Source organism: Ovis aries, chromosome 15, assembly GCF_016772045.2.
Source record: "Ovis aries strain OAR_USU_Benz2616 breed Rambouillet chromosome 15, ARS-UI_Ramb_v3.0, whole genome shotgun sequence".
NCBI lineage: Eukaryota > Metazoa > Chordata > Mammalia > Artiodactyla > Bovidae > Ovis > Ovis aries.
Genome location: NC_056068.1, coordinates 80,616,033 through 80,643,842, shown reverse-complemented (window position 1 = coordinate 80,643,842; position 27,810 = coordinate 80,616,033). Strand labels below are relative to the sequence as shown.

At 44.9% G+C, this 27,810-nt stretch overlaps 1 protein-coding gene across 3 annotated transcripts in view; it reads left to right on the top strand.

The window, feature by feature from the left end:
• Positions 1 to 27,810, top strand: part of LPXN (leupaxin) — a 42,227-nt gene that overhangs the window by 9,962 nt on the left and 4,455 nt on the right. For 2 of the 3 annotated variants that reach the window (XM_060400152.1, XM_060400151.1), the window contains exons 3-6: positions 13,049 to 13,148; positions 16,789 to 16,956; positions 18,149 to 18,322; positions 18,425 to 18,506. In XM_060400152.1, coding sequence (XP_060256135.1) covers positions 13,049 to 13,148; positions 16,789 to 16,956; positions 18,149 to 18,322; positions 18,425 to 18,506 — 524 coding nt within the window. Of the gene's footprint in view, positions 1 to 6,094; positions 6,142 to 13,048; positions 13,149 to 16,788; positions 16,957 to 18,148; positions 18,323 to 18,424; positions 18,507 to 27,810 lie in introns of all 3 variants that reach the window. The other variant, XM_004016492.6, reaches the window with a different exon arrangement.

The window sequence follows — 27,810 nt, the reverse complement described above, 5'->3', positions numbered from 1 at the left end:
TTTTTTTTTTGGTGAAATTTTTAAAGTTAGTATTAGCTTTAAAGTAAACCAGCATGGATTATAAACCCCCAGTTGGTTCTTCTGGCTTCTCTCACAGTCTCCTGCAGTATATAAAACACATGTGCAGGGAACAGAGTTATTATTTTATTATTGCTGTTGATCAGTCTTTCAATTCTGTCTGACCCTTTGCAACCCCATGAACTGCAGCACACCAGGCTTCCCTGTTCACCATCTCCTGGAGCTTGCTCAAACTCATGTCCATCGAGTTGGTGATGCCATCCAACCATCTCATCCTCTGTCATCCCCTCCTTCTCCTAACCTCAATCTTTCCCAGCATCAGGGTCTTTTCAAATGAGTCAGCTCTTCGCATCAGGTGGCCAAAGTATTGGAGTTTCAGCTTCAGCATCAGTCCTTCCAGTGAATATTCATGACTGATTTCCTTTAGGATGGACTGGATGGATTTCCTTGCTGTCCAAGGGACTCTCAAGAGTCTTCAACACCACAGTTGAAAAGCATCAATTCTTCAGCACTTAGCCTTCTTTATGGTCCACCTCTCACATCCATACATGACTACGGAAAAAACCATAGCTTTGACTATATGGACCTTTATCAGCAAAACGATGTCTCTGCTTTTTAATACACTGTTTAGGTTTGTCATAGCTTTTCTTCCAAGGAGCAAGGGTCTCTTAATTTCATGGCTGCAGTCACTGTCCACAGTGATTTTGGAGCCCAAGAAAACAAAATCTGTCACTGTTTCCACTTTTTTCCCATCTATTTGCCATGAAATGATGGGACCGGATGCCATGATCTTTGTTTTTGGAATGTTCACTATAATTATAGCTGGATCTAATAGGTGTGGTTTAGTCGCTAAGTCATGATCGACTCTTGGCAACCCCATGGCCTGTAATCCACCAGGCTCCTCTGTCCATGGGATGCTCCAGGCAAGAACACTGGAGTGGGTTGCCATTTCCTCCTCCAGGGGATCTTCGCCACACAGGGATCGAGCCTGAGTCCCCTGCACTGTAGGTGAATTCTTCGCCAACTGAGCCACAAGGGAGGTCTAGGGTCTAAGAGATGCCTAATGACAATGACTACTCTCATCTCCTGATCCTGTTAGGATACAGTCTAACTGGCAGCACCCTTTGAAGGGCGATACTCAGGGTGCTGGCTGTTACAGCTAGAGCTCGAGCACAGCAGTCAGCGGCAGCTGACTCCTCTGGTCTTAAGTGGTGGCAAGAAAAATGATGAGGTATTTTTTCCCCCTGGCCGCTTGTCATAGCACCTCTCGTGCCCTGCTGTGGTCCGTGAGATGCAGAGAATCTCCTCGGGGTCAGAGAGAAATACAGGAAATACAGGAAACTGTGGCTTAAGGTCATACACATCTAGCTGAAGAAACAGAGGCTGAGCACTCTTGCCACAGGGTACAGTGTGATCTAAGTGTTCTTGTTAAAGCAGTTTTGTCACTGATTGTATATTAAAGATGTTAGTTTTATTATTTGGTAATGCTTTGAAATTCTGTCATGAACACTTCCAGCAGCATTTGGCTCAAATCCAAACTGATACCAAAACTACACATTTAACTGTCTCAATAAAGTTGATGTTTGGGACTCTGGTGGTCCCTCGGTTAAGCATCTGCCCCCTAAGTGGGATCTATTTATGCTAATAGTCACTTTTGAAGTAGATCTTGATGCTTCTTCATGTTTGTGTCTTCTGGTTTTCGAACTGACAATGATATTTCTACTCCCCACCCCCATGTGGGATGGTAAATATTAACAAAGTTGAACAAATACTTTGTGCAGAATACACACCCATCATCACCTCTTCTTTTTAAAAAAGCTTTATGATTTATTTATTGGTTGTGCTGGGTCTTCATTGCTGCCTGTTGGTTTTTTTCTAGTTTCGGGGGGCTTTCTCTCATCAGGGAACATGGGCTGTAGGGAGTGCAGGCTTCAGGATTGGGGCACCTGGGCTCAGTATTTGTCCAAGGATTGAACCCGCATTCCCTGCTTGGCAGGCAGATTCTTAACCACTGGATCTCCAGGGGAGTCCGATCCTCAACTTTCTTGAGACAATTAAACGTGTAGTTTGGTTTTGAAAAGTTAATACTTAAAAAGAATGTGCCAGATGACAATTCAATATGTGAAGCTGCAGGAGATATGTTTACACCCCATAGTGATACCTTCCATATGGATCAAATGACTCTCCTCAATTAATGTTGCTCATTTTCGATTCTAAGTTTTCTTGTGCTTGTAACTAAAGTGAACTAGTGATAACTATTTGACTCTTTTTGCAAGCCACCAGATAATGTCAGATTAAATCAGTTAGAGGCCCCAATTAGAAACTTTAGTTCCAAATTGGTTTAATTGTTACAGCTCATTCAAAGGACCGCAGAAAAGTACTTAGAAGTTTATTCTTCTGTCTAAAATGAAGCATCTGATATTGATAATGCCATTGTAAATTTAGTCTCCATTGTAAATGGAGATCAATGTTGTTTGGAGGGGGTGGTAATGCTAACACAAAGTTTGACGGAGCACAGCCTACTGGCAAAGCCACTGTGTGGAGCAGATAGGTAGTTGGAACTGGTCGTGATGTGCACAAAATTCATGACTGCATCCAAATAAGCTTCTGTATTCTACCAATCAGAATAGAAACTGTGGTTGTTAAAATTTACAAAGTCTCTCTCTCTATATATATATATATATACACACAATCAGTAGAGAAGGAAATGGCAACCCATTCCAGTATTCTTGCCTGAGAAATCACAAGGACAGAGGAGCCTGGTGAGCTACAGTCTGTGGGGTCACAAAGAGTCAGACATGCCCGAGCGACTTATCACACGTGCACACACACACAATCAGGGTGTGCGTGTGTGTATATATGTTTATATATGTATATATATCATCTACAAAACTTTTGTGACAGAAGCTGTTGTTGAATCTAAAAATATATATTAGCGTGGTTGCATATATTTTCTCTATTCATTGCCTGCCATCAACTGGGTTTTAGAAGTGTCTGAGCCTCTGAAAAGTCACTTTGTAAAGCAACCTCAATGGAGGCCATGTTATGTGCAAAATCAGTTGGAAATATTTAATCAGATTATTTAATGCATGTAGCATGAAAATTCAGCTTTTGAAGTTTTTAAACAAGTTGCAATTATGTGCAACAAAGTTTGCAAAGAGGAAGTAGCTCAGATTTCTCCTTACAAAAGCCTGAGAGGAAATGAACCAATCAAAAGATGAGCCCTTAAACATTTTAATGGCCTAACTTGAAATTCATGTTTTGGAAACATCTCAACTTTGATGGACCGCCTGATTTTAGTTGAATAAATTTATATTCCCATCAGAATGGGATGAAATTGTGAAGGCCTATGATTTTGCAGTATCTACATTTGATGAAATGTTAGAAGGCATCATTTAAGAGCTCTGTCATGTAAAAATATCAAAGAAAGTTGTGCTGGATGGAGGCAGAAATACCACATGTGTGAAAATATTGGAGCTGAAATATTTACACATTTTAATATAGAAAATAGGATTGAAAATACCTTCCACTCAGCAGAATCTGCTCCAAACTTAAAGGTTCATCACCATCTAGACAGGGAGTATCTTCTCAATTAAAATTATTACGGGCCATGGAGAAACCAGAGAAGGCAATGGCACCCCACTCCAGTACTCTTCCCTGGAAAATCCCATGGACGGAGGAGCCTGGTGGGCTGCAGTCCACGGGGTCGCTAAGAGTCAGACACGACTAAGCGACTTCACTTTCACTTTTTACTTTCATGCATTGGAGAAGGAAATGGCACCCCACTCCAGTGTTCTTGCCTAGAGAATCCCAGGGACGGGGGAGCCTGGTGGGCTGCCGTCTATGGGGTCCCACAGAGTTGGACATGACTGAAGCGATTTAGCACCAGCAGCAGCAGCAGCATGGAGAAACAGTGTCAACAATTTCAGATATATTAACCGTAAAACACAGCTTCACAGAAGATTGCAATTTAATAAAAAGTGTAAAAATAAATAAGATCATGTTGAAAAAGGCATTTTTTCAGAAAAATTTTAGCATCACGATGTTAAAGACAATGGCTAAGTAGCCAATTAAGATGTGCATACATATATCTCAAAAATATTTACCTGTGCCATTTTAAAATGCTCAAGTAATCAATATAAAAAATACAAAAATGTTTTGCTTTCATGTTCATAGCTATGTATCATTTTAAAATGTTCTATAAAATTTTATTTTGAGTAGAATTAGTTGATAGGTCCACCAATATGATAAAATAAAAATATTGGTCCATAAATACAAGTTTTAAAAATTAAAGTAATATTGGTTATTTTCAGTACTCTCTTTCATTCGCAAGGACTTCCCTGGTGGTTCAGCTGGTACAGAATCCACCTGCAATGCAGGACACCTGCGTTGGATCCCTGGGTTGGGAAGATCCCCTGGAGAAGGGAATCGCCCCTCCAGTGTTCTGGCCTGGAGAATTCCATGGACTGTATAGTCCACGGAATCACAAAGAGCTGGATAGTACTGAGCGACTTCCACCTCACGTCACTCTCAAAGGTGTCCCAGTCTGAATAATAAAGTAGGTGGTCGCCGACCTGCATGAACTGGGCCCTGACTCTGTTCTCGCCTCACTGGTGCGCTCTGCTCAGGCCACGCTCGTCTCTGTTCCGCAGGTGCTCGACCGCAGAGCCAGTGACACCTGCACGCTGTCCTCATTCCCTTAAGTCCTTGCCCAAGTGCTCCTTCCCCAACCAACATATTGATGAATGCCATTCCTCCCCCCTTTCTCATCTCCTTTGTTGTTGTTAGTCTCTAAGGGGCGTCTGACTCTTTGTGACCCCATGGACTATAGCCCCCACCAGGCTCCTCCGTCCTTGGGATCTCCCAGGCAAGAATACTGGCGTGGGCTGCCATTTCCTTCTCCAGGGGAACTTCCTGACCCCGGGATCAAACCTGCATGTCCCGCATCGGCAGGTGATTCTTTAGCAGTGAACCACCAGGGACGCCCCTTTCTTATCTCCTACCCATCATTAATGCTTATTTTTTTTTACATATTAATTTATTATCTGTCTCTCACCACCGTAATGTAAGGCTCAGGAACAATTTCTATTCTTTTTTGTTTTTTGACTCCTGCGTCCCTTAGCCCTCACACCTGACAGGCACTCAATAAATATTTGCTCATGAAATAAACTATGGGTCAGCTACCCTTTAGTGTCACTCCTTATTGCTTCCGGTGCCTTAACTTGAACCGCGTTATACTCTTCCCCGACTCCATCCTGTCTGGTTCAAGGGGCTTCGCCCTGGCTCATGCTGTTTTGCGGTTCTTTTCTGAGAGGGGTGACGTCTCAGTTTCAGTGCTTTGCGGGCGGGGCGGGCGGGTTGGTCCCTGTATTTGTTCACAAGCCAGCTACTGTGCCGAGAGTTCGGCCTTTCTCTATGGGATGGCTGCTACTGCTCTGCCTTGTCAAAGATTTGACATATGCTAGTTATCAGTCCCCTTCAGAAGCTCCAGACATCTTCTAACTCTGGCTGTGGGTAAGTACTAGTATTCTTTTTAAATTTATCTTTTATTAAAAAATTTACTGAAGCATAGTTGATCTCAGAGAAGGCCATGGCACCCCACTCCAGTGGTCTTGCCTGGAAAATCCCATGGGCAGAGGAGCCTGGTAGGCTGCAGTCCATGGGGTCGCTAAGAGTCGGATACGACTGAGCGACTTCACTTTCACTTTTCACTTTCGTGCATTGGAGAAGGAAATGGCAACCCACTCCAGTGTTCTTGCCTGGAGAATCCCAGGGATGGGGGAGCCTGGTGGGCTGCCGTCTCTGGGGTCGCACAGAGTCGGACACGACTGAGCGACTTAGCATAGTTGATCTACAATGTTGTGTTAATTCCTGATGTGCAGCAAAGAGATTCAGTTATCATATATACACATGTATATATATGTATTATCTATTTCTTTTTCATGTTCTTTGCCATTATGGTTTATCACAGGATATTGAATATAGCTCCCTGTGCTTTACGGTAGGACTTTGTTGTTTCTCCGACATTCAAATAATGAGAAATTCATTCCTTATTCTTCTCACTTGCATGTCTTAGGTGCAGCTTGTGTATACTACCGAAATCCAGGGACCCAACGTCTACAGGTATTTTTCTTTTTAATTAAATATTTTAAAAATTAAGGATACTCGGGCCATCATTTGCTTTGCTCAAGTGTTTGTTACTAGCATTCCTATTTCCCTCCCCCTCATTCCATGGTCTGTGAGCAGTGGTGGAATTCTGCCAGCTGACACGTGGCAGTTTCTCAGGGAGCCTGGCTTCTAGACGGGTCATCTACTCATCCATGCGGGTGGATGCTGTTGTTTCCTTTACCTCCTGACAAAATGTAAACAGCCCGAGTTACCACAGGTGCTTTGACCCAGCTATTCCAGATACCGTCCTTCAGTTCACAAAAGAGAAAACAGTCAAAGAAATGTCAGCAAGATGCTGACAAAATCAGAGCTAGGATCAGGGCTGAACTAAGACAGTGGGTTTCCATGGCAGGTTGATGAATATATGCTGTTTCTGTTCTGTTGCTAAGTCGTGCCTGACTCTCTGCAACCCTATGGACTACAGCACGCCGGGTCCTCTGTCCTTTACTGTCTCCCAGAGTTTGCTCAAATTCATGTCTGTTGAGTCGGTGATGCCATCCAACCAACTCATCCTCTGTGGCCCCCTTCTCCTTTGCCTTCAATCTTTCCCAGCATCAGGGTCTTTTCCAGTGAGCCGGCTCCTTGCATCAGGTGGCCAAAGCATTGGAGCTGCAGCTTCAGTAGCAATCCTTCCAGTGAATTTTCAGGGTTACTCAACATTTATTTAGCGGTGGAGGGATTTCCTTTTAATAAAAGCTACATATTGCTGCAGATTCTACTTACTAAATGGTCTCTTCTGGCCAAGGCAGAGTTTGACAATCTGAAAAATTAAAGGGCCACTGTTTCTGTTCTCTCTTCAGTTATAACTAGAAATTAAAAAAAAAAAATCAGACAGCATTCTGGGAAACAAATCAGAGGGTTTAAAATGTAAATGCTAAAGCTTCACGCTTGGTAAAGAAAACTACACCACATTAACGTGGTTTCAGCATTGCAACCGGTAACGCACATGTGGCACAAAGATACAAGGAGGGCCTGTGCTCTCTTTTGAAGCCTTGGCACGACTTCCCATTTTAGCGGGCTTTCTGCTCATGTGAGAGTGAAGCCAACTCACTCATACGTATCGCCAGCTTATTCCAGTCCTAGGGAGCTGCCTGCTGGGTGTGCCCCTTAGGCCTTCCCGTCTCCCTCCTTTGTAAAAAGAAAAAAAAAAAAGCAAAACATTAAGTACGTGGTACACTGGAGCTTCTCAGTTAATATTTAATATTTTTTTATATTGAGGAAACCAAGACTTAAACACAAGGATATCTGTATGAAACCCAGCCCGGCCGGTGGCCACTTTGCTGTGTACCTGGCCTCGTGACCCACTGACCGAGCGGCACCCTAACTCCCAGGCACCTTTCCTCTGGAGTACTGATCTTCGGGGAGAAGGAAATGGCAGCGCACTCCAGAGTTCTTGCCTGGAGAATCCGTGGGCAGAGGAGCCTGCAGGGCTACGGTCCATGGGGTCACAAAGAGTCGGACACGTCTGAGTGACGCGCACACACACACAGATCTTTGGGCCAGGAGAGCTGACCCTGCGGGTTGGGTTTTACCAGCTCCAGGGTCCGTAGGCTCCCACCGGCTGCAAACAATGGAAGGCGCTGTGGGGAGACTGGGCTGGGCGGGTGGGGGTGCTGGGGGGAGAGGGGTGCAAGGCAAGGACGGTTAGGGCATGTGCTCGCCCAGTCTCTCTCTCCACAGCGTCTCTGACAGCAGTTGTATCTCCTATGGCTTCTGATTCCCTCCTCTGCCTGGGAACCTGGGCTCCTGGGGGCTGGTAACTTAGCCTCTTCTTTTTGTGCCTTTGACCTAATGGCTTCTTGCTGAACCTGATCTCTGGGTTCCCTCAGTGTTTCCTGTTTGCTTCTGAGCTCTCCATCACCCGTGTAATTAAATTGCTGAATTAAATTCCTTCTGCTTACCCTCAGTCTTTGTATTTTCCTGAGCAGATCTCAATCGATGCAAATACCACTACTGAATGATACTCGCCGTGTCGTTCTGTGTGGGAGAGTGATATGAAATCCAGGTGACCTAGTCAGTATGTGACAGGCTGATCCAAACCCGAGGCTGATAAAACTCAGAGCTCGCAAGGCTTCCATGTGCAGATTCAGCGTGAGACACAGAAGCAAGATCCCTGCGTGCTGTTTCCTCCGTTGCCTTTGACTTGCTTACATTAACCAAACATTACTTTCAACCTTGAAAGTATGTTCAATACCAGGTGTGGATATAACAATATGATGGTTTTTAGAAATGTATCTTTTATATGACCCCAAATAATTTTAGTTAAGAACAGGGAGGGACACTTCATAAACACATTGCAGAGGAATAAATAGGGGAAAAAATAAAGCCCTTCGCTTGGTAAGTCTTGAACTCAACTTTTATTTTTTTTATGGTTTATCATAGGATTTTCTTTTAATTGGAGGATAGTTGCTTTACAAAGTTATGTTTGTTTCTGCTGAACAACAACATGAGTTGGCTCTAAGTATACACGTCTCCTCCCTCTCGACCCTTCCCCACTCCAGCCCACCCCTCTCATCATCACAGAGCACCGAGCTGAGCTCCTTGTGCTATACAACAAATCTGGTCCCTTAGACCACTCGGCCATCCTGACACCCATATTTGTATTGTTAAGACGTCTGCATAATGAAGTTGTTACTGATGGCGTACTTACGTACTTTTATCACCTGGTATCCGTGGTAAAGAAGCCGCCTGCCAGTGCAGGAGACTAAGAGACACAGGTTCAGTCCCTGGGTTGGGAAGATCCCCTGGAGAAGGGCTTGGCCACCCACTCCAATATTCTTGCCTGGAGAATCCCATGAACAGAGGAGCCTGGGGCGGGGGCGGGGGTTACAGTCCATGGGATCACAGAGTCAGACACAACTGAAGCGACTTAGCAAGCACGCATCATCTTAGAGATGGAAGGAGAAATCAAAGGAGCTCTGATTTGAGGATTTCTCTCTTTTCAGGAGCGTTTCCTGTAGTGAAGTCATCATCGACACTTCAAGAGATCTTTCATTTCTTATTTAGAAGTCGATACTGTTGACTCAGTTACTCCTAGGGTATCATGACAACGATCTCTCTTTCTTTCTACACTGCACTAGGCGCCTGGTTGGGAACTAGTGAGAGGGCCTCCCGCGGCAGGCAGTAGGGCTTGCCCTCCCAGGGCAGGGGCACGGGGCTGATCCCTGGTTGGAGGACTAGGATTCTGCACACTACAGAGCACAGCCAAAAAAAAAAAAAAGGGGGACAAACCAGTGAGAGTCCTTCACTAAGAGTGGGAAGGCCCATCTGTGCGGTGAACAGGCTTTTGGATTATACAGGGCCCCTCGAGACGCTGCATTTTTTCTATGCTGGGACACAACAGAGAGGTGTTCAGTCCTGCCACCTATTGTATTCCTAAGTACATGCCTGTGGCAGCAGTTCCTGAGGGATTAAGACTGAAAAGAGTTGTGTGTGAGAGAGAGCTCCTTTGCACTTTGTTGCAAACCTCCAAGGACTAAATCCGTTACTTGCATACCTGACCATTTTTGTTCTTCGATTAACTACCCGCCTCCAAAAAAAAAATCAAACCCAAATTTGTGTCTGGCAGGAAACCATATTGTAACTAAAGGACAAAGTCTTTTAAGAGGGGAAAAGATCCACTTTCCCCCTACATTTTCCTTGTTGTTAGATGTTCAAACGTACGTGAGCCAGTAGCAGGACATGTTGTACCCAAGAGATGGTCTTTTTTGTTAAGAGAGGAAGATGTCCATCTTTCTTCTACTTTTTCCCTAGTTGATAAATACATAAAATAAGTAAAATAGTAAGATGTTTGTTGTCATGTATGAAACACGTTTAGTGAATGATTTAGAATATTTGACTTGATGGCTGTGTGTGTGTGTGTCTCTCTCTCATACACACACACATCGTCTGGTGGATTGTTAGCTAAGCTTCTTGATTAACTTGATGACAAACACTACTCCAGATTCCGCTACTTATATCATCCCGTAATTCCACTTCTCAGAATGTACTCTCTGGAAGTGAAGGTATCAAACATCTATTTAGCAGTGTTGACTACAACAGTGAAAATCAGAAACAATCTAGGTGTCTAACAATAAATGATCGGTTTAATAGATTATAGCACATTATGCATTTGAAAACTGTATAGCCTTTATACATCTTTCAAAAGATAATTTAGTGATAGAGAACACAAGCTTAGCAGTCTGCAGGCCCAAATCCTGTTATTTGCCTTTTGTATAGGGTAGAGCAAAGGTTTTAACGTCCATAGGCCCCAGTTTCTCCATCTGGGGGTGGTACTGCTGCTGCTGCTAAGTCGCCTCAGTCGTGTCCGACTCTCTGCGACCCCAGAGATGGCAGCCCACCAGGCTCCCCCATCCCTGGGATTCTCCAGGCAAGAACACTGGAGTGGGTTGCTATTTCCTTCTCCAAATGGTAGTACTACTTACCTCTTATTGTTTTTGTGAGGATTTAAAGAGAACCCATGCAAAACCCTTTAGAGAGGGCCTACTGTTATATACCGGAGAAGGCAATGGCACCCCACTCCAGTACTCTTGCCCGGAAGATCCATGGACGGAGGAGCCTGGTGGGCTGCAGTCCATGGGGTCGCTGAGGGTTGGACACGACTAAGCGACTTCACTTTCACTTTTTTACTTTCATGCGTTGGAGAAGGAAATGGCAACCCACTCCAATGTTCTTGCCTGGAGAATCCCAGGGATGGGGGAGCCTAGTGGGCTGCTGTCTATGAGGTCGCACAGAGTCAGACACAACTGAAGTGACTTAGCAGCAGCAGCAGCAGGGTTATATACACATTCAATAATTGTTAACTCTTATGGTTGCAAGGGATAGATAAGGATGTGAATTAGGGGATGGAAAAATGTTAACTTGAAGAATGTTAACATGAAGAAAACCAGTAATATTCAAATTTCCTAAAATCATACACAATCATAGAAGAGTGTAAGAACATAAGCCATCGTGTCTAGGGTGTTCAGTTCAGTTCAGTTCAGTTCATTCGCTCAGTCATGTCCGACTCTTTGCGACCCCATGAATTGCAGCACACCAGGCCTCCCTGTCCAACACCAACTCCCGGAGTTCACCCAGACTCACGTCCATCGAGTCAGTGATGCCATCCAGCCATCTCATCCTCTGTCGTCCCCTTCTCCTCCTGCCCCCAATCCCTCCCAGCATCAGAGTCTTTTCCAATGAGTCACCTCTTCGCATGAGGTGGCCAAAGTACTGAAGTTTCAGCTTTAGCATCATTCCTTCCAAAGAACACCCAGGGCTGATCTCCTTTAGGATGGGCTGGTTGGATCTCCTTGCAGTCCAAGGGACTCTCGAGTCTTCTCCAACACCACAGTTCAAAAGCATCAATTCTTTGGTGCTCAGCCCTCTTCACAGTCCAACTCTTGCATCCTTACATGACCACAGGAAAAACCATAGTCTTAACTAGACAGACCTTTGTTGGCAAAGTAATGTCTCTGCTTTTCAATATGCTATTGCCTCTCAAAAGGAAGAAAATGTGTGCTTTTATTTTTTTCTTTGTATTCCTCTTCAATTTTAAAATGTTGTACATTCAACATTGCTCATTTTATACTGAACATAGTTTTTCATAGGAATCGCAATATTGTGACTATGTTATTGTAGTATCCTGAAAGTTATTTAATGGAATCACAGTTGATGAACGCGCGTGTGCATCTAAGCTACACGCGTACGTGAGAACCGCACTGTTGAGGCCCAGCCTGCCGGTCCTGCCGTCTGTTTCTGTCAGTGTCTCTTTCCTAGTATGGCTGACCTTTGTTTTGAAAATATAACTTCATACACACAATTATTTTATGAACTCATGTATGTAAAAAGTCAAAGAGGTATCTTCTGCTTACTATTGTGTATACACCTAAAACTGCTCTGAAAAATAGTCTTTTAAAAAAAAAAAATCAAGGCAGAAAATTCCCTGGCTGTCCAGTGCTTAGGACTCCGTGCTTTCACTGCTGGGCCGAGGTTCAGTCCCTGGTCACAGAACTAAGATTCCACAAGGCTCACAGCACAGCCCAACGCAAACCAAAAAAAGTCAGACAAACTGGTTATATCCAGGGTAAACTGTGAGACCACCTCCAGCAGCGTCTCTCCTCCCACCACCTACTTACCAGCTCAACAGGTTGGTGTCCGGTCTGTCTTCTTACAGATCTTTGTGTGTGAGCTTCAGACTTATGTAACAGTGTTTCTAAAATGATGTCAGTGGAAGGATAGTTTTCATATTGTTCTGGGCCTTGTTTTTTTAAGTTAGCAGTATAAATTAGAAGTCTTCCTTAGCTCATATAAATCTGTTGACTGTTTTTTTTTTTTTTTTTAGCAGCCACAGGGTATTTTATAGTGTGGGTGGACCATAATTTATTTGACTGTATCTCCATTTAATTTTAATTTGCTCATAAAACTATACTGCTTTTGTGTTTCAAGGCATGTCTTGGTGCATGTATCTTCATAGATATGTCCAATTTTTCTGTAGGATAGAGTCTCGGAAGTAAAATTGCTGAGTTGGTCTAGTCTCGATCATATCTAAGGGGTTAGCGGGTCTAACCAGGTGGCACGGTGGGAAAGAACCCACCTGCCAATTCGGGAGACATAAGAGGAGCAGGTCCATCCCTGGGTCGGGAAGACCCCCTGGAGGAGGGCATGGCAGCCCACTCCAGTGTTCTCGCCTGGAGAATCCATGGACGGAGGAGCCTGGCGGGCCGCAGTCCGTGGTTCGCAAAGAAGCAGAGATGACCGAAGCGACTTAGCGCGCATGCACAGGGCTAATAGTTAGAACTGCATTTTCTGGTATTTTAGGCACGGTCTAATGCTTATTTGAGTTTTGGTGTGTTAGTTTGATTTTTTTCTTTCCTCCTTACAGTGAGATTCCAGACCCAAAGAAATCGCCACCAGCTTCTAAAACCTCAGCAGCCTCACAGCTGGATGAGCTGATGGCCCAGCTGTGTGAGACGCAGCGTCAGGTGAGCGCGGCCCTGTGGCGCAGCCCGCGGGCTTCTCGCGGGGGCCTCCGCCCCGCCCGCCCGCTGTAGAAACTCTCCCAAGCCCTCACTGATCCTGCCGGGCTCAGTCTGGCTCAGAGGATGAGCTCACTGAAGTGTAGCTGACTTGCAGCGTGTTGCCTTTGTTTCTGGTGTTCAGCAGGACGGTTCAGTTCTGTATCTCCATCTCTATATCTGACTTCTTTCTGTTAGAGGTTATTCCAAACTACTGAGCACGGTTCCCTGTGCCGGGCAGTGGGAGGTGCCTGCTGGTTATCTGTTTTATGTATAGTAATGTGTCCATGCTAATCTCAAACTCCTAACTTATCCCTCCCGCCCTTTACCCCCAAGTGTGCTAAGCAGCTTCAGTCGTGTCCGACTCTCTGCGACTCCATGGACCGTAGCCCACCGGGCTCCTCTGTCCACGGGATTCTCCAGGCCAGAAGACTGGAGTGCTTGTCATTTCCTCCTCCAGGGATCTTCCCGACCCAGGGATTGAACCCTTATCTCTTACATTTTCTGCAGTGGCAGGCAGTTCTTTGTCATTAGCGCCACCTGGGAAGACTTTTACCCCCGTGGTGACCATACTTTCTTTTTTTTAGTCTATGGGTTTATTTCTGTTTTGTGTTTAAGTTTATTTGTGTTGGGTTTTTTCAGACGTCTTATCTGGATATAAAAGACTGTGATACAGGTTCTAATTTCAAGGGGCTTGGAGTGTGCTTGATAAAATGAGACATAAGACTAGGTGACATTTATTAGACTAAAAGATAGACTGTTTGCCACTAAAGCTGGATAAAGTGTGGAAGGGCTGTTAAAGAGGCCTCCCTGAGTTAGAGGAGACCCACGGCAAGCTGGAGCATAGCAAGGGAGAGCAAGCGTGGCTTTGGAAGGAAGGATGAGTCCTGAACTCTTACAGAGAGAAAACCCACCCCTCTTGGCCTAGCCTCTGGGCTTCCCTGGCGGCTCAGTTGGTAAAGATACGCCTGCAAGGCGGGAGACCTGGCTTTGATCCCTGCGTCAGGAAGAGCCCACTCCAGTGTTCTTGCCTGGAGGATCCCATGGGCAGAGGAGCCTGGCGGGCTGCAGTCCACGGGGTCGCAAGAGTTGGACACGACTGAGCGACTAAACCACCGCCACCGCCATAGTTGGCCAACACGGTGGTGATTTCAGGTGCGCAGCAAAGTGATTCAGTTCCGTACACACACGTATCCTTTTCCAAATTCTTTTCCCATTCAGGTTATCACAGAATATTGAGCTAGAATTCTTAAGGTAGAGAATCCAACCATTCTGAATTGGTTGGGGTATTTGACATGCACACTTGAAGTGACTATGAAGTAATTTCAAGGCAGTGTACAAAAATGTGTGTGATTTGAAGGGCAGGAATCATCTCTGTGGCTCACCTTTGGCTTTCCAGTGCTGTTTCTGATGCATTATGAATAATGCATATTATTAGAAAGACAATGAATAAATATTAGAAACAAGTTTTGTTAGTATTTGCAATAAAGCTGAGCGCATTCCTCATCGCACTGTCTATCTGAAAATTGTTGTTTAGTTGCTAAATCATGCCAACTATTTTACAACCCCATGGACTATAGCCCACCAGGAGCCTTTGTCCTTGGGATTTTCCAGGCAAGAATACTGGAGTGCGTTGCTATTTCCTTCTCCAGGGGATCTTCCCGACTCCAGAATGGAACCTGCATCTCCTGAAGCAGCAGGCGGATTCTCTACCACTGAGCCACCAGGGAAGCCCATACCTGAAAATACTAGGGGAAAAAAAAACAAAAACAAACTACATTAGCAGTTTTAATTGTGTGATGGTTTAAAATTGATTTATCGTGTGTCTTAGTTTATTTACACTTAAAAATTTATGTTTGTGTTTTGAATTAGCCATACCTTTACACTATTCAAAAATCCAGAGCACAACAGTGTACAGTGAAGAATTCCCAGCATCCAGTTCTGCCCCCTGGAGGTATTCAGTGTTTTCTATTTCCACATAATCCTTCCAGAAGCACTCTGAAATATACCAGCAAATAGATGCAATTGTATATATAGACACAGACACATTGCTGTGGTTTGCTTAGTTACTTTCAGGCCTTTTCGATGTTAACCTTTAGAACACGAATCTCTTGAGCATTAACTAACATTATATAATAGGAGAGGAAGGAAGTGTGTCAAATGCTAAGTTTCTTGAAGGGAAATGAGCATTTTGGCTTAGTGAGATAGCGGGAGGTTGTCCCAGGCAGAGGCCTGAAGGCAAAGCGGAACCGATCGCTTTCTTGGGAGACTGCTAGGAGCCTGGCTGGCTTTACACAATGGGGGCTTTTTACTGAGTAATCAAAGATTAAATCGGAAAGGTGAAGTGGGGGCGTGGATGGGAACCGAAGCGACCATCTGATGCTGCGGCTTCGGCGCTGGAGGCCGTGCAGAAGCGCTGCAGCCCTCTGGCCCGGAAGCTGCGGTACTCTGGAAACTGGGAGTTGAGAGAGACGAGTTGGGCAACTGTTCTGTCGTTTGAAGTCTTCCCTTTGAATATTTTATCACAGCTGCATTGGAGCTTCTCTTTAATAAATCCAACCCGTCACCAAGTTTTATCTGACCACCTCTGACCACCTTCTCCACCATCACTGGCCCAAGTCATCTCTGATCCCAGCTGTTTTGAAAGTCTCCTGCCTAACGAGCGCCTCTGATTCCTCTTGCTTTGTCCACACCTAATTAATTCCTCACTCAGCTACCGCAGGGATCTTGTGACTCAGATTCTTTCCCTCTCATGCTTGAAGTGCCCTGATGGTTCCCTCACCCTTGGAATAAAACTGGAGCTTTATTAAATAATAACAATTATTTATTTTTGTTAATAAAACCAAAGCTTTATCCTGCGGGCTCTGTGTGATCATCGCCTCTTTTTCCATTGTTTTCTCCTGCCTCACTCATCCTCACTCCCTCTGTTCTAGCCTACTGACCTCTTTTTACTTTTTATGTCTATCTCATTCCTCTGGGCCTTCCTTCCCTATAGAATGCTGTTCTCACAATTGTCAATATTTCTGTGTCTCAGTAAATCACTCAAATATCTGCTCAGGTATCAGCTCCTTAGCCTTCTCTGATTGCCCTCATCTGAATCCATTCTTCCTCACCATCCCACTCTCTGTCTTTTGTTTCAATATATAATCCATATCTCTAACCTGACATCTATTATTTCTTTAATTGCTTACTGTCTGTTACTCAGAGAAAATAAATTCCATGAGGGCAGACACTAGGTTAGTCTTGAGAATTGCTCTGCACCGCGAGCCTAGAGCAGTGAGTGGCACAAACCAGCTGCCCAATAAACATGGCAACATAAATGAATAAAAAGATGAATTGTTGACCTGCAGTCATCATACTAGATAAGGCGTCATCTTCCTACGTTCAGTTTCCAACTGCCAGAAGAAATCTGCAAACAGGAAGACTAGCCAGAGCTCATTCAGCCTGAGGGACTTAGAATGAAAGGCAGGTGAAAGCATTTTTTTTTTTTTTTGGTGTTGCAATGTTTAATTCTTCCAGTGCCTTGGAGGAAGTTCAGGGAAAGACTACGAGGCCGTGCAGAAGATGCCAGAGGATAACTCTCTTTGTGGTTCTCTTCTTGGTACAGGTTGCAGCAAAAGCAGATGCCAGCAAGAAACCCGTATCCGACAAGCAGGATCACAAGGCCTCCCTGGACTCCATGCTGGGGGGCTTGGAGCAGGACTTGCAGAACCTGGGAATTGCCACAGTACCCAAGGGCCACTGTGCCTCCTGCCAGAAGCCGATCGCTGGGAAGGTGGGACGGGCCAGGACACTGGTGCCATGGCCATCCATGTCTGTGTGTGTGTCGGTCTCCACCCTCCAAGGACTGCTCTTTCTTCTTATGACCTAGGACAATTCAGTAATACTTACCGACCCTTCCCAGTGCTCCGGGTGCGGAACTAAGCACTGTACGAGTCTTCTTTTATTTAATGGTTGCATTATCCCTTCAATCCTGAATCAAGAAGATCCCCTGGAGGAAGGCATGGCAGCCCACTCCAGTGTTCTTGCCTGGAGAATCCCATGGACAGAGGAGGCTGGCGGGCTACAGTCCATGGGGTCACAAAGAGTCAGACACGACTGAGTGACTGAGGGCACACACACATACACACAGCCCTTCAGTGGTTACAAGCTCTTTGTAAAGATGAGGAAACTGAGGGCCCAGGGCCATTAATTGACATGTCCAAAGTCTAGTAAGAGGTTGACGTAAGATCCAAATCCAGGAGATTCTGGCCTGAGAGTTCGAGCTGGTAACCGTTTTCCTCTACTGCCTTATGGAGAATAATTTTCCCTCTGCTCCCTTGGTTCAAATCTTCCCAGGGCAAAGTGACTGATTATTCAGCCGATCCCAGCGTCATAGCATGACCACAAATTCCTGCTTGGGCACCATCCTTCATCCATGGCATTATAAAGGGCCTTGAGACCTGACTTTCCACAGGGTGTGAGATGAGGTGTCCAGATCAGAGGAATAAAAACTGTCATTGGTCTTCTCCTGTTCCCAGGATCCCTTTCAGGCCAAGCGTGTCGTCCATCACCGCTAAGCTCTATTCCGTGTCTGTAATTTTCTGGGGCAGTATAGCGGAATGAGCATTTATTAAGTCAGGAAAGCCGACAGCGTGCCATTATCCGTGAAGTATGGACCACAGGTGGAGAAGGGAATGGCAGCCCACTCCAGTACTCTTGCCTGGAGAATCCCAGGGACAGAGGAGCCTGGCGGGCTGCAGTCCATGGGGTCGCAAAGAGTCGGACACGACTGAGCGACTCACACACACACACATACCCATGGACCGCAGGCCGCGTGAGCGCACCCGAGGTCTTGGCCTCCGTGTGGCCTAGCTGCAGGGGGTGTCGTTTCCATGGATGCTGCTGGAAGAGCACGCCCCAGGGTCGCGCACACTGTGGACCCCGAGTGCCCGCGCCCCCACGCCCAGCTTTGCTTCGCGCTGCAGGTGATCCACGCGCTGGGGCAGGCGTGGCATCCCGAGCACTTCGTGTGCACCCACTGCAAAGCGGAGATCGGCTCCAGCCCCTTCTTCGAGCGGAGCGGCCTGGCCTACTGCTCTGAGGACTACCACCGCCTCTTCTCCCCGCGCTGCGCGTACTGCGCCGCCCCCATCCTGGACGTGAGTGAGCCCGCGGCCCGCGCCTTCACGCACGTTTTGTTCTAGCCCGGCTCGTGTGTTACGGCTCTGCAGCCTCCTAATCGCTCTCCGTTGCTTTTCCAGAAAGTGCTGACGGCCATGGATCAAACCTGGCACCCGGAGCACTTCTTCTGCGCTCACTGTGGAGAGGTGTTCGGTGAAGAAGGTACGGCCCGGGCGGTTACAAGAGGACCAGCAGGGCTTTCCCTGATCTTCTCTGCTGGGCCTGGTTCCTGCCTCGACCCCCCGGGTGCCCATTTCGGTACCAAACGCCATCCCTTTCCTGCCTGATCTGACATTGATACCTTTTGCTTAAATGAAAATTTTAAATCAAAGTCATACAAATGCATAGTTTAAAATGGAGATACTACGCCGAGTAATATTAAAAAAGAACACTCCTTTGCTTTTCCTTTTTCCACCCCCAAGTCCAGTTCTCCTCTCTAAATATTTTAGCTTCTTCTATTATTTACTTGTGGGGCTTTCCAGGTGGCGCTAGTGGTAAAGAACCTGCCTGCTGATGCCCTGCCGGAGACGCAGGTTCCATTCCTGGATCGGGAAGATCCCCTGGAGGAGGGCATGGCAGCCCACTCCAGTATTCTTGCCTGGAGAATCCCATGGACAGAGGAGCCTGGCGGGCTACAGCCCGTGGGGTTGCAAAGAGTCGGACACGACTGAGCAACTAAGCACAGCACATTATTTACTTGTATATTTTAAACCGTATATTCCTCTATATGGATTTTTTTGTCCAATTTTAGGCATTACGTGTTAACTTTCTGCCAAGAGAGATAAGGATTTAGAAATGTTATTACTCCTCCCCCCACCCCCAACATCATTCCCCTCCCCTATTCTCACAGTTATAATTATAATTGTAACTCAGAATTATAAATCAGATCAGTATTCAGTGTGTACATGTTGGCAGTCACATGTATATCGCTCACAGTTGAGTCGTGTAGCAAACTGTGATATAGTACAGTGTAGATCTGGGGGTTCATCTGCCTGGTTCAAATCTGGGCTGTGGCATTTATTAGCCATATGATGTTCAAGTTATCTTTGGAGCTCACTTTCCTCATGAGTAAAATGGACCTGATAATAATGCTTGCTTTAGAACCTCCCTCGTGGTCCAGTGGTTAAGACTCTGCGCTTCCAATGCAGGAGCATGGGTTTGATTCCTGGTTGGGAATCTAAGCTCTCACGTGGCCATGTGGCACGGCCAAGAAGATTGTTGTTGTTTTTTTTTTTTTTAGTAAGAAAAAATGATAATGCTTACTGTACAGGGTCACTATGAGGATTTTAAGAGACAATATCAATGTGTTTGCAACAGTGCCTGGCACATGAAGACTGACAATGAAGATGACGATCGTTCTCGTGGTGTCCTTTTCATACACACGTGTTATTTCCTGAAATTAACATCTGGATCCCTTTTTCATTAGCTTAATTCTCATTGTAATTATCACTAATTTATCTGACAGAGCTGCGAAATCCCTCTCAAAAATTGTCAACCGCTTCTGGTAATACGTCAGTTCTGTTCGTTTCTGTCTTTTTTTTTCCTGGAGACATCTGTCCAGGAGACTTTCATCCTTCTGTTCCAGCCTGCCTGCTGAGAAGCAATACTTTATCTCAGGAATCCCTTATGCTAAATCCTTTCCTCCATCTTTGAATGTGTATTATTGCTTTTATTTTGGTGGAGCACACCCTCCAGTAGCTCCTGGTAAAAGCTTTGAAACCTTGAGCATCTGAAAATATCTCGTCTACCTTAAGTAGACAGGAGCAGGCAGAAGCTGTCCCTCGCCATTCTGAAGACACTGCTTCACTGCCTTCCTGCCTCCGTGGCTGAAGTTTTTTATTAAGCTTTTGTTCTTGTTCCTGACCCTTTCTGTGGGACCTGTTTTGCCCCTGTTGCAGGCTTTTTACTCCCTTCTGTTTTTTGCATTGTCTTGATTTTTTTTTCTGACTTCTTCTTTTTATGTTTGTTTTGAACCAATATAACTCATGTATGAAATCAGAAAGCTTCTTTTTCTTGTCCTTTTAGAATTAATTCACAGGGAAAGTTGTCTTCTAAATAAAAATTTGAGGCGGTCTTATGCCTTTTTTGATTATTCTTAATGACTTACTCTAAATAGAAAAGTAAATTTAAGACACAAAACACAAGTCTAAATCCTTAGGTAATTCATTCTGTATAATAACTAAAGCTTCCAACTTATTTAAAGTGACAGCTACTCTCTCCCCTGGTGGGGCCTTTAAGCTGCAGAAGGCCAGGTCATTGGTCCTTTCTTGCTTTTATTCTCACACCCACTGCTAATCTCCATAGCTGACCCCTCCAGGGTAGAAATAGGGGTGGAAGGGTTTAGCTTGGAGGGCAGAAAAGTTCTAAGTTGTCTAATTTGCTTTGAACTCTCTGGGCTTGGTGTATATTTAACTCTGACTTTCTTTTTGCTGTTGTTTAGTTGCTAAGTCGTGTCTGACTCTTTTGTGACCCCGTGGACTGTAGCTTGCCAGGCTTCTCTGTCCATGAGATTCTCCAAGCAAGAGTACTGGAGTGGGTTGCATTTCCTTCTCCAGGGGATCTTCCTGACCCAGGGATTGAACCTGGGTCTCCCGTGTTGCAGGCAGACGCTTTATTGTCTGAGCCACCAGGGAAGCTGGCTAGAATGACTGCACTTAATTTCAGGTTCCTCTCTCTATTCAGCGGCCGTAGGCCGTTTAACCAGACTCTCACCTGTGGATCTTTTCCGGGGAGGAGTCAAATTCCATCAACTGTATGGGAAGGGCACCCATGGCCAGCTCTCAGAGTGGTCCTGTTGCAGTCGCTCTCTTGACTTGAGGGTCCCCGGGACCATGCCTCATGCCTCTTGGCGATGGTGGTGAAGCAGGCATAGCCCAGCTTTCTCAGAGAAATCCCTGTCTCAGCCTCCCTTTCTCTTTGCTGTTGTTCAGAGGCTCACTCATGGCCCACTCTTGGCGACCCCGTGGACTGCAGCACGCCAGGCTTCCCTGTCCTGCGCCATCTCCTGGAACTTGCTCAAACTCATGTCTATTGAGTCGGTGATGCCATCCAACCATCTCATCCTCCATCTCCCCTTCTCCTCTTGCCTTCAGTCTTTCCCAGCATCACGGAAAAGATCCTTTCTCTTTACCTGTTTTATATCCTAGGTGTAAGGGAAGAGTCCAAGATTTGTGCAGACAGTCCATAGCTGTCTACTTTGAGGGACGTCTTGCCGCACACTTTGAACTTTGACGTCTATCACATCTTGATACCCTCTATCCCGTTGCATTGGTCTTCACCAAGTGCTGCTGACCTTTCTTGCCCATTCTTTACTTAAGAATGAATGAAACACTTTAATGCTAACTGGAAGCTCTGTGGGTGAGGCAGAACGTGTTGACTGGTGGGCCGGTACTCAGGTAGGGTGCTGCAGGACCCTTAAATGTTAATATTTTAGGTCTTCTGTCTTGAATAAATTTTACCAAAGAGTTGTGCTCTCTGTCAGCTTTACAAAAATTAGTAAAAGGGATTAGGGGATGGGGTTTTTACCGTTCAGTATGACAATTTTTATTTAATTCCCATTTTTTACTAAAAAACGTAAAACTTTAATTCCGTCAGGCTTCCCTGGTGGCTCAGATGGTAATGGCTTTGAGCTGCCTTGTGGCTCTGCCTGCAATGCAGGAGACCCAGGTTCGATCCCTGGGTCAGGAAGATCCCCTGGAGAAGGGAACGGCAACCCACTTCAGTGTTCTTGCCAAGAGAATCCGTGGACAGAGGAGCCTGATGGGCTATCATCCATAGAGTTGCAAAGAGTTGGACATGGCTGAGTGACTAATACTTTTAGTAGAAAGCTTGACTTCTTTTCTTATAGTACATGTCCAATATCCCTGAACATTGAGACCCTCTGACTTGAAATTTACAGAAATAATCATTTCTGTAATTATTATTTATAGAAATTATTATTATTATTTATATAATTGTAAATTATTGTTATTTACAGAAATAAATTCTGTAAATTATTATTTACAGAATAATCATTGCATCTTACAGTTCAGATGGGGAATCTGATTTTCTGACAGTTCTTCAGACTTTCAACCAATCCTGCTCACAGCCTTGAAGACTATTTTATGAGTTTAAAATAATCCGAGCCTGAGCCCCTTTGATGTTTTGGAGCTCAGGATGGTTGAGGGTTTTTTTGGCTGTGTTACTCAGCATGAGGAATGTGGGATCTTCGTTCCCTGAGTAGGGACCAGACCCATGTCCCCTGCAGCGGAAGCGCAGAGTGTTAACCGCTGGCCCAGGAAGCCCCCGGAGGGCTTCAGTTTTACCAGCATCTCCCTCTTTAATTATCTAGGTTTCAGGTTTATGTTATTGTTGTTGTTTGTTGGTTTAGTTTTGTTTCTGCCAAGCTAGGTGCCACTCTAACACCCACTTTAAATTTTAGACGATTTTGAGAGTTCACCTGTGGCGTGGTCTTCCCTTTTCTCTTTTCCCCATGAATCTTTCTGTTTTAAATAATTCTTAACCTATTGTGATAGTGATGATCCAAGAGGATGTGAAGCCCCATGGTATGCTAGTTCTCCTGGAGGCCAGGTCGTAAATATCAGGCAGGTTAACATGTATGTGTGCTAAGTTGCTTCAGTCGGGTCCAGCTCTTTGTGCTGCCAGGGACTCCAGCCCTCCAGGCTCATTTGCTCATGGAATTCTCCAGGCAAGAATACTGAAGTGGGTTGCTATGCCCCCTTCTAGGGATGGAACCTGACCCAGGGGTCAAACCCCTATCTCTTATGCCTCCTGCACTGGCAGGCAGCTGCTTTACCACTAGTGCCCCCTGGGAAGCCCTATGTATATTCCCGACTATTACTCATTTAATCTCCAGCACAACTTGGGGAGAATAGTTTTACCAAATATTAGATGGAAGCACTGAGCATCGGGGAGGTAAAGTCACTTTTTTTTTAAGTCATGCAGCTAGAAAATCAGAGAACTGGGATTTAGACTCAGGTCTCACTTCTGCACGCTCCGTGTTTTCTTCTGCACCATTGAAGCTGCCCCTTGATGGAGACTGAGCCCCTCTTCTGCCGTTGGGTCTCTCTACTTTCTTGGCACAAACACGGGACACTCTATTTGAAGACAGACCTGGGTAGAGTATCGCTGATAAAGCCCACTAGCGAAGTGCGTTGTAGTGAGTTGCTTGCTCCCTGAAGCTTGTTCCGTGCTTTTCACAAATCATTAGGTCCTTCATGTTCAGACTGCACTTTAGTTAAACAGCATTTTTCGTTGAGGTTTAGTCTAAGTCATGGTCAATTTGTATTGCACTGGTCGCCATAGAAGTCTGAGGGTGTGTTGGGTGAAAGAGTCAGCAAGTGAATACTGCCCGTGGATAATTATGATGGGAAGGTGCCTGACAGCAGACACCAGTGCACACATATTTCAAGAAGAGACGTGAGTTAAATACAGAAGAAAAGTACCCTGTCCGTAGGATAACCAGGAAATGCCTTGAAGGTAGCTAGCTTGCATTGTTTTTGGCTTGGGCCCTTTCTAACTAGACAAGGCTGAATTGGTCATTTATGACTTTATGTAATCGATATGAAGCCACGCTTAAAGCATATTTATTGAGACAAGTGACAAAAAAGGCCCGTTACTAAGCAGAAGCTCCTCTTGGGGTGGCTGTTTGCTTTCATCCATTGTTTCCTGTAAACGCGCCTCCTGCCATGTGGTTACTCCATTAATTAGGTGGCATCCGGCCTGGCCCCGAGCCCCACAGTCCCACACAAAGTTCCTGTAATGACAGCGCAGCCGCCGAGCCTCCCGGGAAATTAAATCCGCCTGCAGCTTTGCTCCGGTTCAGAGGCTCCCTCTCTAAGGCTCACTGAGCACACCAGCCCTTAGCACCCTTCCGCAGGGACCAGGTCCCCAGTGCCCGTGTCTTCCTCTTTAGCTGTTCATTATCCAGGCCATGCCGGTGCCCCCTGATTTCCCCGGTGGCTGCGAGCCTCGCCAGAGTACAAACACCTTTCTTCCCTCAAGGTGTTTTTAACAATTTTGCAAATTGTTAGTGTTTCTTATCTGTCCTCCAGAGTAATTGGCCCCGGAGAGAGCCTCCAGGAAAGTTAAGTGCCGAAACTTTCTCAATTTGTTGGATTACTCACTGCAGGGGTATCACAGCAAGTCGGGCTGATTGCCTTCGCGTCCTCTCCTGGGGCTCACCTGAGCTAAACCAGAGGCTGTTACTTCCCTACTGTCTCATGCTTGAGACCGGCTCCCCTGTAAATGCCTAGATGAGGGTCATTCCTAGGGCAGTCGGCCTGTCTCACAATTTTCTCAGGTGACACCTACTTCTAGCCAAGCTCAGTTCTACCCCATTTGTTTTATGAAACATCAGCATCAGCTTGGGGACTTGTCAAGGATGCAGAGTCTCGAGCCCCAACCCAGGCCAACTGAACCAGAAGCGCTGGGTGGGGTGGGGCCACGCAGTCAGCGTATAGACCAGTTCTCCAGGTGGGGGATGTGTGCTGTAGTCTGTGTGCCGCAGAAGCAAGGAAGATGGCTGTGGGTGTTGGTTTGCTTGGCTTCCCCTGATGGCTCAGCAGGTGAAGCATTGGTCTGCAACACAGGTGACTCAGGAAACGCGGGTTCAATCCCTGGGTCGGGAGGATCTCCTGGAGGAGGAAATGGCAACCCACTCCAGAATTCTTGCCTGCAAAATCCCGTGGACAGAGGAGCCTGGCGGGATGCAGTCCAGGGGGTTGCAAAGAGTCAGGCACGACTGAAGTGACTTAGCATGCCCGCTTTCAGTTGTCCTTGATCAGACTCTAGACGTTCTTTGACAAAGAGAACAACTGAGCTCTTCTTTGTCTCAGAGGCAGAAAAGAAGGACACAGGACAGCCTAAAAGATTATTGGTTTACATTCTTAGATCTAGAGGCCTCAGAAATCTATTAAATCGTCTGCTTTTCAAAGAAAGCATAGTTGAACAAGGCAAGGCATATCAGAAAATGCCCCGAGGTTATGGGGCACTGCAGCTGCACAATTTGGACTTGAACCCCTGGCTCCTCCTATTGCCTCTTTTTGGATCTGGTTGCTATGGTCAAAATGTGTTTCTAGAAATAATGTTTCTTGTGTTTTGCTTAAATGCTGTTGAGTGGGGCACATTTAGAGATCTCTTCCATTTACCAACTTACTGGGTTATGATATTTAAACTCAGCTGATACTCGCAGTTCCTGCGGAAAGTTCAAGGTGACAATGCGTTTAAGGTCAAGGATGTGACGTCCAAGTTAGACTTTGAAGCTAGGCCTAGATTTGAGTCAGTTCCTCCACCGCCTAGCTGGTTATTTGTAATTTCACTGAGCTTCCCTTTTCTCCTTTGTAAAATGAGAGGGTTGCTATGAAGAATCTAATTTCGATTTAGTCCTGCAGGGAGAACCCTCAGTTGGAACCAGTAAAACAGTAGGCGTTGGCAAAAATGAGGTTGCTACTGGTCCTCTTTGTTTTAGGTGGAATCTCCTTGGAAATGCTAAGGAGACTTTCTTCTAGAAAAGCTCACCTGTTTATGCGTGTTCTAGTTAATTTTGATGCGGGGCGACCCTCTTCTGAAGCCACGGTCTCAACCTTGCTGTTGTAGTATTGTTCACAGGCCTGCGAATTCGATGCATGTTTTTTGAGCAGCTTCTATCTACGTATCAGGTACTATTCTAGGAACTAGGGGGACAGTGACAAAAAACAAAGTCCCCGCATTCATGCTGCGTATGTTCTAGTGAGAAAGACAGACGGCAACCAAACGGCCGACTAACTGATCACCTAACTTACTCTGTGCCTTAGGAGAGGGGATGAGGGAGAGCAACAGGGTTCTGCTTGGAATAAAGTGGTCTAGTTGCTGTTCCCTTAAGCAGACCCCTGAGTTAAGTGCAGAACCAAACCATCTGAGTGTCTTAGGAAATGATTTTTGAAGCGGAGGGAATATATCACACGAATAAGTGCTTGAGGATGAATCAATTTATTATATTTTTCTTTTTTTTAATGTGAAGACAATAAGACCTTGCATAAAATTTTATTTGTAATCTATTAACTTCTTAACCTAGTGCAACAAAAAATTTGTCCTACCAATATTTTTCTACATTTATTAATATTTGTGTATATATAAAAGTTACAGTATGCTTGAAATTCCTTTTTTTCCCCTTAAGCGTTTTCCCATGTTGTTTAATAGTTTTATAATAATTTTAATAATATCAGTTATTCCATCAGGGCTTCATGTAGACAAATTTTAAAAGATTATATGCCTGAAGATGTTTACTAAAGCATTATTTATAGTTCCAAATACTGAAAACAACTAAATGTGTTTGTAACGATATATTTAGATTGTTTGTGTTTTCTTAGTACAGCTGTAATGACTATCTTTAAACACAGAATTTTCTTCTATTGAATTATTTATGTAGATTAACTTCTAGGATCGAGATATTTATACATTTTAAAAATATTGATACGCATTATCAAATGACTTTCTAAAAGAATAATGGAATAGTAACATTTATCTTTGTCACTAGGAATATAAAAATATGTGAATACCTCCATATGTTTTGAGGCACTGCATATATATTTATTTAACACTGTTTTTACTACTTAGCTAATTAGAAATTAAACTACTAATTGGCAAAACTTGGAACTTCAATACTTTCTTTTGTGTTTCATTCTTAGCCATGATGCTGGATACAGTACCCGTAAAAGTATTTCTTCTTGGGCTAGTTGTCTATTTGTGAAGCAGACTTATTTCAAAGATTTTTAAAAGCAGTCACCATGGGTTTCTTATCTCGCATCATCTGGACACAGGATCTTTAAGAGCCAGGGGTTTTCTAATCTGCACCTAACAGTGAGCATTTCAAGTATTAAAAGGAAAGCACTTAGACCTCAACACATTTATTTTTAAGCTTTTTATTATGGAAATTTCAATAAATACCAACATATTGCCAAAAGAATTTCCTCTAACCACTACTAAACCACCTAGCCTTTTCTTTCGAGGGAATAATTTAAAAGCAAATCCTAAAAATCATATTATCTCACCATTAAATACTTCAGCCCATGTCATCTCCAATTGATGAACACCCTTCATACTTCACAAAACTAACAGTTCCTTATTTTCATTTAAAACTCACATCCCAATTTCTCAAGTTTCTAAATGGTGTTACTCAGTTGCTTTGTTTGAATCAGGATCCAAGCAAGATCCTTTATGTACTGCCTTTGACTGCTTTATCCCTCAAAATTTCTGAATCCTGTAACAATCCTCTCTTCCTCACTTTTTTGTAGCGTTGATTCATTAGGAAACTGGAACCTATGTTCTATAAATGCCCCATATTCTTGATTTGACTGGCTGCCGCCTAATGATGACGCTTACCTTCTTTGCTCTATCTTCATCTTACCCCGCCTTCTCCAGTATTTTCTGTAAATTGTTAGTTTAGACCTAGAGACTTGATTCAGTTTAGGTTTAGTATTTAGGGGAG